Source organism: Carlito syrichta, unplaced genomic scaffold (assembly GCF_000164805.1).
Source record: "Carlito syrichta isolate Samal-C Ts95f unplaced genomic scaffold, Tarsius_syrichta-2.0.1 Scaffold315591, whole genome shotgun sequence".
NCBI lineage: Eukaryota > Metazoa > Chordata > Mammalia > Primates > Tarsiidae > Carlito > Carlito syrichta.
This window is the reverse complement of record NW_007259687.1, coordinates 3353-13032: the sequence shown is the minus strand read 5'-3', so window position 1 is coordinate 13032 and position 9680 is coordinate 3353. Positions and strand designations below refer to the sequence as shown.

At 55.1% G+C, this 9680-nt stretch overlaps 2 protein-coding genes across 2 annotated transcripts in view; one reads left to right on the top strand and one right to left on the bottom strand.

Annotated features, from left to right (window-relative positions):
* The first annotated feature begins 2957 nt into the window (after window positions 1–2957).
* On the top strand, window positions 2958–4070 carry GPHA2 (glycoprotein hormone alpha 2). Its single transcript, XM_008073001.1, has 4 exons — window positions 2958–2981; window positions 3365–3467; window positions 3641–3825; window positions 3943–4070. The coding sequence occupies exons 2-4, from the start codon at window positions 3365–3367 to the stop codon at window positions 4042–4044; spliced, it is 390 nt and encodes a 129-aa protein (XP_008071192.1). The 5' UTR covers window positions 2958–2981; the 3' UTR covers window positions 4045–4070.
* A 582-nt stretch (window positions 4071–4652) lies between these two features.
* PPP2R5B (protein phosphatase 2 regulatory subunit B'beta) overlaps window positions 4653–9680 on the bottom strand; it is a gene marked incomplete at its 5' end in the record, with an annotated part of 8099 nt that continues 3071 nt past the window's right edge. The window contains 8 exons of the mRNA XM_008073004.1: window positions 4653–5447; window positions 6187–6288; window positions 6555–6682; window positions 7589–7708; window positions 7839–7889; window positions 7961–8014; window positions 8746–8854; window positions 8952–9011. Of these exons, the coding sequence (XP_008071195.1) occupies window positions 5300–5447; window positions 6187–6288; window positions 6555–6682; window positions 7589–7708; window positions 7839–7889; window positions 7961–8014; window positions 8746–8854; window positions 8952–9011 (772 nt within the window). The remainder of the gene's footprint in view (window positions 5448–6186; window positions 6289–6554; window positions 6683–7588; window positions 7709–7838; window positions 7890–7960; window positions 8015–8745; window positions 8855–8951; window positions 9012–9680) is intronic.

The window sequence follows — 9680 nt, the reverse complement described above, 5'->3', positions numbered from 1 at the left end:
CTGTAGTTCCAGCTACTTGGAAGGCTGAGGCGGAAGGATCACCAGAGCCCAGCAGGTCAAGGCTGCAGTGGTCGGGAGCAGCCACTGCACTTCAGTCTGGGCGACAGAGTGAGACTCCAACTCAAAAAAAAAAAAAAAGACTGTGTCTTATTTTTACACAACGCACCTCCACCCAAATGTGCCCAGCATAGGGCCTGGTTCTGTAAACACAGCTTGAATAGTGATTTTTTATTTTACTTGGGTCACTCAGATGATGTGGTTTCCAAAATGGTTCCATTCTCACCTCTGAATCTAGGTTGCCTCTTCAGAGTTCTTTTTGTAGAGGACAATTAGCAAAACCTTCTATCTGTCTAGAGCTCAGCCATCCTGTTGCAATTTTTTTTCTTTATTTCCCCCTCCTGAGTACAATCTAATTTGGGGACCTTTTCAGATGCTGCTCCAGACTTGAATTGCTGTCCAGTGGTTCCCCAGAGTGAAAATGCCCCAGCTAATGAAGGACTCATGGGAGCAGGAGAGAAGGGAGGGCCCGGTGGATCTCAGCCTACTCTGCTCTCATTCCCGCAGGTCTCTCTTCCCATTTCGATACTTCTTCAGGAAGAACAGCCTCTAGTGAACCTTCCAAATGCAGCGCTGGAAGAAGGACTGGCTCTTGCAGTGACTGCTTCTGTGCCACCCTTCCTCCACCTCTATCCTTTTCTTGTGATGCTTCCGTTCTGGGGAATTAGTGGCCCAAACTGAGTCCTCTGTGGGTTTACCCTGTCCTTTGACCCTTTACAAGTGAATTTCGTTTCCAACTTAAAACATTAAGAATAGAATTTTCTAAAATGTTCTGGCCCTGAGGGCCAGTACTTAGGATCCTAATGACAATAAAGTATTTATTTATGAAGAGTTATTGATTGAATTTAGTGACGTAGGGAAAGAGAGAACAAACTCTTCCTTCCAGACAACAGAGAAACAATGCCTGAAACTTCCCCTGAGTCTAGCTGGTTACTGTGTGCAGGATTGCTTTGGGTGAGCGAGTCTGGACCTCACCTCAAGTCTTAAACTTTGCTGCCGGGGTTGGGGATGGGGCCTTGCAAGACTCTCTCCTGAATCCTGCTCTCCCAGAAGATCTCTTCCTCAGGCCGCCCAGTTTGGCACCATCTATCCCTCTGGCTCTTTGACAGGTTAGGTTATCACATTAACTGGAAGGCAGTCCAGGTTGGCGCCTAGAGAAGGCCTTGGCACCTGAGCTCTGTGTTCAACTAAACAGCCGATCTGGAACAGTTTAGCCTTGTGTGGCTGCAGAGGACCGAAATAATCCATGGAAATGTAGGGAAACTCATTTTACCTCAAACAGAAGACTCACTTTTTAGCTATTAGAGATGTCTGTGTTAGAATGGTCTACACCCTGTAAGGTAATGAGCCCTGTCACCTGAGTGTTTTAAACAGTTGATTATCTGTCACACACCAGAGGGTTCCCCAGAAGAGGTAGACTACAGCGGAGGGGCCCAGCAAGTGCGGACCCAGGGCCTAAGAGGAAGGAGGGCGGAGCTGAAGGGGAACTGTGGTGTGGGGACTTGAGGATAAGTGATGTCGGTAACACCCAGTCCTTTGTGATCGAGTTTGCAGCCTTCACTCCACTGTCCCAAATATGGCATGCCTTACCAGCTGCCGAGAGGCGCACCTCCAGGTCCGGAGATCCGAATGCCCACCTGACTGATCATCGTACAGTGAAGCCTCGGGAAAGTCGCCCTCCTTCCCTGCCATTCTTTCATCTGGAAGAGGAGTGAGTAGGAGTCCCTGAGCTGTCAAGTGCCATCTGGCTCTGGCAGTCTGACTGGCCCTGCTGCCAGCCTGAGCAGGCCATGAGGCGATGGTCCCGACGGGAGCTGGCCCGAATCACCACTGGCTGCCTTCTGATCTACCCCGCCCCAACCCTTCCAGTCACTGCTGACTAGGGGTATTTTTCTAACTTGCCATATTCTTGCTTCAAGTGAAATTTAGCACCGTGGGTGGAAGCAGGAAGCAGGAGGTTCTAAGTCAGCCCCGACATTCACTAGCTCGGTGACTTCCCGTAAGTGACTTTCCTTCTGAGCCTCAGGTGGCCCACCTGTAAAACCAGCACTGGACTAAATGATCAGGCTCTTTCAGAAGTCAGGTCCCTGTTGTTCCAGGGACTAGGGGCACATTCCAGCTCAGAGCCTCACTCTATAGCTGACCCACAGGATGAGAACCATCCGCCTGACACTGGACATGAAGCTCTGAAACAGACTTAGCAACCCCCAGCCTCCAGCTCTGCCGCCAAGTGCATCTCAGGAGACCCTACTGGTGGGATTTCCCTTGTCTTTAAGAATTTCACACCTGTAATCCCAGAACTTTGGGAGGCTGAGGGGGAAGGATGGCTTTAGCACAGGAGTTCAAGACCAACCTGGGCAACAGAGCGAGACTTTGTTTCTGATAAAAAAATAAAAATATAAACATTAAAAAAAATCTCTTTCCCCAATGTCTTTCCTATACAGTCAGTAACAAGGACAGGAAGAGCTGGATTTAGTGGATATAAGGTTTGGGGTGTGGACACCCTGAACAGAGAAGTGTCCTGCCCAAGGTCATGTAGCAAAGAAGAGAAGCCAAGTGACCACAGCTCAGCCAAGAGTCTTGACCCCTCTGTCCCCAACTGCACACATGCTCCACACTCCACCAGCTCCTGGGCTTTTCTCCGCATCCCATTTCCCCAACCCTGGACTGCAGGCAGGTTTTTGGACAGAAGGAAGAAGAAAGCCACAGAAGCTGCTCTCTGAGGACCACACCTCAGAGAGCGGGATCTCCCAGGTGGGACTGCTCTGTGGGTTCAGGCTGGGAGGCCAGCCCGAAAGCCGATCTCCAGGAGGGCGTGGCTCCAAGTGCTGGCAAATAAAAGCCTGGAGAGCCAGCACCACTCCGGAGACCGGCTGAAGGCAAGGGGAGACTGCAAGCCACTCTGTTCCCAGGTCTCGGAAGTGGTGAGGAGGCAGGAGCGGCTCTGGGGAGGGCCTGGGAACGTGGATGAGGGCCCTGCAGGCCGAGATGGGGCAGGTGGAGGAAGATGTTTGTGCTCCAGATGGTGAGGGAAATTCCAGAGAGGGAAGAGTCACCGCACAGAGGGCTGACATGCAAGTCCCATCTAGACACAGCTGCCTGCACTCACACCCATCCAGAGTGACACAGGCAGGTTCCCGCACACGCACGCACACACACGCAGATAGGAGGAAAAAGCCCCCCTCAGGCTCGCCTCACCTGTCAGAAAGACCAGCCAGCCCTGGCTCACTCACCTGGAGGAATGCAGTATTTAAAGAATTTCCCCTCTCACCTATGCACCCACATAGTCAGCCATCCACTGTTTCAGATGCCCATGGCGTCCCCCAAGACCCTATTCCTCTGCCTGCTGGTCCTGGCAGTCACTGAAGGCCGGGTTCAGGAGGCAGCCACCCCAGGCTGCCACTTGCACCGTGAGTAACTCTGGGATCAGGAGGCAGGGAGGAGTGGAAGTTCTGGGTGGGTGCAAGGAGCCGGTGGCGGGTGGGTGGCAGCCTACATGGAACCCTCTGTCCTTTGCACAGACTAGAGGGGCTGGACGGGCCTTCACAGAGGCACTGACTATTGCTTGTCTGTCTCTTTCTAGCTTTCAATGTGACCGTGCGAAGTGACCGCCAAGGCACCTGCCAGGGCTCTCACATGGCACAGGCCTGCGTGGGCCACTGCGAGTCCAGCGCCTTCCCTTCCCGGTACTCTGTGCTGGTGGCCAGTGGCTATCGACACAACATCACCTCAGTCTCTCAGTGCTGCACCATCAGCGGCTTGAAGAAGGTAAGGAGGACCCGAGTCCGGTGGGGGGACAATGGAGGTGGGGAGAGGACATAAGAGAGGGGGATCTGAGACGGCCCTGCAACAGGGGACAGGAATGTGGCCTCCCCTCTCCCATAGGTGAAGGTGCAGCTGCAGTGCGTGGGGGACCGGAGGGAGGAGCTTGAGATCTTCACGGCCAGGGCCTGCCAGTGCGACATGTGTCGCCTCTCTCGCTTCTAGGCCATCCTCTGCCCGCCTTCCTCCCCCCACCCCCAATCCCAGGGCTTAATGTTCTGTTGGGAAAAAGCTGGGTTTGGGATTCAAAACCCAAAGGGGTTCCAATTCTGCCAGCTACTCCCTAGGGGATTTTCTTTTTTCTTTTTTTTTTTGAGTTGGAGTCTCATTCTGTCGCCCAGGCTGGAGTGCAGTGACACGCTCACAGCCACCGCAGCCTGGACCTGCTGGGCTCAGGTGATCCTTCTGCCTCAGCCTTCCAAGTAGCTGGAATTATAGGCATGCGCCACCACACCCAGCTAATTTTTTGATTTATTGTAGAGATGAGGTCTTGCCAAATTGCAGGCTGGTCTCAAACCTGTGGGCTCAGGCAATCCTCTTGCCTTGGCCTCCCAAAGTGCTGGGATTCTAGGCGTGAGCCACCGCGCCCGGCGATAGGGGATTTTCCTAAAGGAAAGGGTTGTTCCAGCAATGACCCTCTTACCATTTTGTGACTGTCGCCTCTTGAAAAGAGGGGAGCTCCTGCCCCTGCTCTGCCTCTGCCTGGCCCATCTAACCAACCTTTCATTCCCCTGCCCTCTTTGTACCCTATCCCTAAATAAAGCAAGCAGCTCTTGAGTTTCTCTCTTTATTAAGTCTACCCCCCAGCCAGGGGAAGAGGGATAGACCATGATTACTGTGACCCCCCCCCTTACCCCAGGACACTGTGAATCTTCTTGCCTGTGCCCTCACCCCTCCCCCTGCCCAATAAATAAAAAGGGGATGAGAAAGTACAGGGCGAGGGGCTGGGGGGGGGGAGACGGAGAATGCCCCAGGCCCAGGACAGTGTCTGTGTTGGGGGTGAGCTGGGCGAGAATAAATAGACCGTGGACCCCATGGTGGGATGAGAAGAACCTCGTGCTGGCCCTAGGCAGGGGCAGGCCAAGCGCTGAGTGCCCTTGCCCAAGGCCAGGAGCAGAGGGTGGGGCCTGCCTGCAGCCTGGAGCCCAGCTTTGTGGGGCGGGGGAAGATCCCTGATGGCAGCTTCCTGGTCAAGCCTGCCCTTGTCGAGTCCTGCCACGAGGGGCTGAGAGTTCCGTTGCCAAGACCACCATCTCCTCTCCTCTCGGCTCCCCCCAGTGAAAGCTGGGCCAGGCAGGAAGTCCTCAGAACCTGCTCTGGCGAGGCCAGGGGGAGGTGAGTGTCTCGCTGGGCCCCTGGGCAGGAGAAGGGGTGGAGGGGCCGACAGCTCTGGGTTTAGCTCCTCCCCTTCCAGGACCTCCTAGCTCTGACCCCCATTGGTGGCCACCTGGGGGGGAAGCCGCTGGAGGGGGGCCTCCTTGGCCCCCTGGGTCCCCTGTAGCCGGCGTAGCCGCAGGTCTTCCAAGCCTTGCCATAGCTCCTGGCGCTCCTGGGCCTTCTGCTGCTCCCTGGGGAGAGAGAGAGGGGCAGTTCCCCTCCCCAGTCTCCCCCACACCCAGCCTCCCTCACTGCCACCCCCCTGCAAATGGACAGACAGCATGGAAGCATTTTCTGTTCTGTGACTCCCTAGAAACCTTCTGCATGGGGAAGAGCTGAGGGGAGACTGATCCCAGCCTGTGTTCCCAGAGAAGGTGAACGGGCCTGGCTCTGAGTGACCCTGGTTGCAGGGTAGGGAGCTATCGGGAGTCAGAACAGGTCAGTGCCTGGATAAACCACTTGGGGAATGACGGGAGCACAGGCATAGGATGGGCCAGCACTTGTGGGGGGCAGGGGAGAGGCTTTCAGCATCTGATCAGTGGGGCGTGGTAGCTCACACCTGTCATCCTAGCACTTTGGGAAGCAGAGGAGAGAGGATTGCCTGAGCCCACCGGTTCAAGACCAGCCTGGGTAACTTGGTGAGACCTCATCTCTACAAAAATAAAAAAATTAGCCAGGCATGGGGGCGCACACCTGTAGTCCCAGCTACTTGGGAGGCTGAGGCAGAAGGATCACCTGAGCCCAGCAGTAACTGTTAACTTGCTATTGCACTCCAGCCTGGGTGGCTAAGTGAGACACTGATTCCAAAACAAAACAAAACCATCTGATCAGACAGGGTCTGGGGTGGTCCTCTGGGGCCCCCTCCAGCCATGAGGGTCTGATTCCTCCCTGTTCTTCTCCCTCTCGCCACGCCCAGCCACTGACACTCACTGCTGTTTTTCCAGCTTGTAGGAGGCTGTGAGCTCATCAAACAGCTTTCCATTCATCTCCATGAAGGTCTTGAGCACGTTGTAGATCAGAGACACGATGGTTCTTGGCAGGGTCGAGGGAGGGGTTGGGGAGATGAGAGCAGCCTCAACTCAGCCCCACCTTGCTCCCTGGCGGCCTGCCCATCCCTGTGGCTCAAACACAGCAGGCAGGCCTGACCAGCACAAGCCCTGCCCACTTCCCCGTCCTCCTCACCCCCCTCGGCCATCCTCTGGTGCCTGCTCTGGTCCTCTGCAGCTCTGAGTGACCCCAGGGTCTGGACTGGCTGGCCCTGGTCCCCGTTTCTGGGAGGTCAAGGCCTGGGCACTCACTGATTCCAGTGCTCCTTGGAGACTTGGTAGAGGGTCCCGAACACAGCAGGCAACACAGTGTGGCAGTTGTCCTCAATGAGGCTCAGGATATACTCGTTATTCCAGAAATACAGAGCCCGCTCTGCAACCTGGTCCAGACAAGACAGCAGAGTGAGCGCTGGCAGCGGCTTCTCTGTGTATGCAAGGCCCAGTGTGCACCAAGCTCAGGCCCACCCTCAGGGCTCCTCTGACCCCCGGGGAGGAGCAAGGTGGTGAAGAGAAAGCAGCACTGGATTAGGAGTCCCATGTGAAGGGCAAATCCTAACTCTACTACAAACCGTACAACCCTTGGGCAAGGCATTTAACCTCTCAGCCTGGGCTTTCTCATCTGTGAAATGGGGCTCACAGCACCAACCTCCACAGGACTGTTGTAAGAACCAAATGAGATACTGGACTTTAAGGTGTTTAATAAGGCCAGGCGCAGTGGCTCATGCCTGTAATCCCAACGCTTTGGGATTACAACACTGTGCGGAAGGATTGACTCCCACTAAGTCATGGCTCACAAGAATGGGAGAAAGCCTGTACACATGTGCAGGAGATCATGAGTTACTGGCTGGGATGATGTGGAAAAGGCTGGCTGGGACCTAGGGTGGGTCTAATGAGATCCAAGGCCACCAAGAAAAGGGGACAGTGACGATAACCCTCCAGCCCATTCTGGAGCACACTTTGGTCTACCAAACACGTCACACTCACGATCTCTTCAGGCCTCATCACCACCCTAGGAAGAGATTGTCACTGGCCCATTTTACAGATGAGGAAGCTTAATCAGAATCAGAGTGGTGATGTGACTTGCCCAAGGCCCCTCAGCCCGTGGAAGGTGGGCCTGAGGTTTGACCCTGGGTCTCCTGACCCTAAGACCAATGTCTCCCCCTTCCTTATCTGGCCCAGGACCAGAGAAGAAACTGAGGGCGGAGGGAGCTGTGGTGTCAGGTCCACTCCCCAACCTTTCCAGGCCACCACATCCCTGCTCCCAGCCCCACCCATCCCACTCCTACCTGGAAGTGGGGGCTGGAAACACAACGGGCCACCTGCTTGAAGAGGGGCTCCTGGATCTTCACGAACTGGGAGGGCTCGATGACATCGAGAATCTCTTCCATCTCCCCCAGAAACATCACCTGGGGTGGCGGGGAGGAGGAGGGACAGGGGTGGCAGGTCGCGTCTGCTGCAACACGCACACCCCTGGCTGCCTTCTGCAGCCGAGCCCTCCCGACCTCCCTCTGGTGGGCTTCAAAGCCCTTCTTCTACCTCCTTCTGGGTGCAGGTTTTCGGCCAGTACTTGAGCAGCCCTCGGATCACCTGAGAGGGTTGAGGCAGGAAGGAGTCAGACCCGCAGAGGTGACGGGCCCACCCCCCCCAGAGGTACCCACGTGCTCTGTCAAGGTGGCATCCTTCTCCAGGAACTGCACCACACAGTATGCCAGCTGCAAGGGGTGAGGAGTGGAGAGAACGGAGACAGGGGTCAGCAGGGGACTGGCAGCCCAGGACAGGATGCCGGACATTTGCTCACTTACTGCCTCTCACTCTCTCTCTTTTTTTTTGAGTCTGAGTCTCAGTCTGTCACTCAGACTGGAGTGCAGTGGCACAATCATGGCTTACTGCAGCCTCAAACTCCTGGGCTCAAGCTATCCTCCCACCTCAGCCTCCCAAGTAACGAGGACTACAGGTACACACCACCACACCCAGATAATTTTCTTTTAAATTTTTGTAGAGATAAGATCTTGCTATGTTGCCCACTTTTTACTCTCTTATCCGCCAAGCACTGACTGCCTGCCTAGAATATACCAGGCATAATGCTCAGTGTACTGGAATACAGCACAGTACATGGGGGAAACCGCAAATGAATCCTTATAAATTTGCAGAAGGTTCCACAAAAGAATTCTGTGTCAAAATCTTTGGAAACATAGAAAGAGAAGAGTTTAATTCTGCCCTAGAGCAGGTGGAGAGGGAAGGCCTCACGGAGCTGCTGTCTGAAGTCAGCCATAATCAGCCAGTAGGAACCCTCTAAGCCAGATGGAACAGAGCCATAAAGACAAAAGAAGGCGAGACAGGATCTCACAAGTGTCAGGCTGAGTGTCAGGCTGACCTCCAGGCCCTGCTAGCTGCCCTGGCTGTCAGGGCGTCCCAAGGCAGCTGGGCCGGACCTGGGTCTCACCTGGGCGTGAAAGACAGACAGCGACTTGACAGAGTGCAAGGGAATCAGGACACGGACCAGGAACTGCTTGTGCTCGGTCTTCAGCGGCAGCGCAAAGCCATTGATGATGCTGAGGATGGGGCGGAAGAAAGGAGTGCTCAGACCACCGGGCCCCAGCCCCTCCTTTCCAGAATCCCCAGCTCCAGCTGAGGCCCAGGGAGAATCACCTTCCTAAGATCTCCAACAGCTCCGCCACGCCATTGAAGTGCTCGAATTCATAGATGAACCTACGAGAGGGAGAAAAACGCAGGAAGGCTCAGAGCAATCGAGGTCGGCCCAGCCCTGTACAGGCATCCCGCCTGTGCGCCCACCCTCACCTGCCCCGCACACTCATCCAGCTCTCTCCCAACCAAGAAGCTATGCTCCCTTCTCAGCAGCCCACACCAGGCCCCACTGGGAGCCACACCTCACTCTCAAACGCCCTTCTCAGCCCAGCCACCTCAGCCACTGAATCCCAGCTTGACTCTCTCCTCTGTGGAACGTTCCAGCTCATCTCTTCCAAGACGCTATCCTCATTTCCTGATACCCATCCAGTCAGCAGGCACCTAGCCGACATCCTTCTTCACGCCAGTCCACCCAGAGAATGACAAACACTCAGCATCTATTCTGCACCATGTAATTTTCAAAATTATCTGGGAAGCAGGGTTTCTTAAATCCATCATGCCTGAGCCCGCAGGTTCGAGACCCGCCTGGGCAGCGAGACTTCATCTCTACAATAAATAAAAAAATCAGCCGGGCATGGTAGCGCATGCCTGTAATTTCAGCTACTCAGAAGGCTGAGGCGGAAGGATCGCCGGAGCCCAGTGGATCGAGGCTGCGGTGGCCGGGAGCGGCCACTGCACTCCAGTCTGGGCGACAGAGTGAGACTCCAACTCAAAAAGAAAAAAAAAAAAATC

Coding starts and splice junctions, on each gene's coding strand:
- GPHA2 (XM_008073001.1), top strand. CDS start 3,365: ATGCCCATGGCGTCCCCCAAGACCCTATTCCTCTGCCTGCTGGTCCTG. Junction 3,468..3,640: donor CCCAGGCTGCCACTTGCACC/GTGAGTAACTCT, acceptor GTCTCTTTCTAG/CTTTCAATGTGACCGTGCGA. Junction 3,826..3,942: donor CCATCAGCGGCTTGAAGAAG/GTAAGGAGGACC, acceptor CCTCTCCCATAG/GTGAAGGTGCAGCTGCAGTG.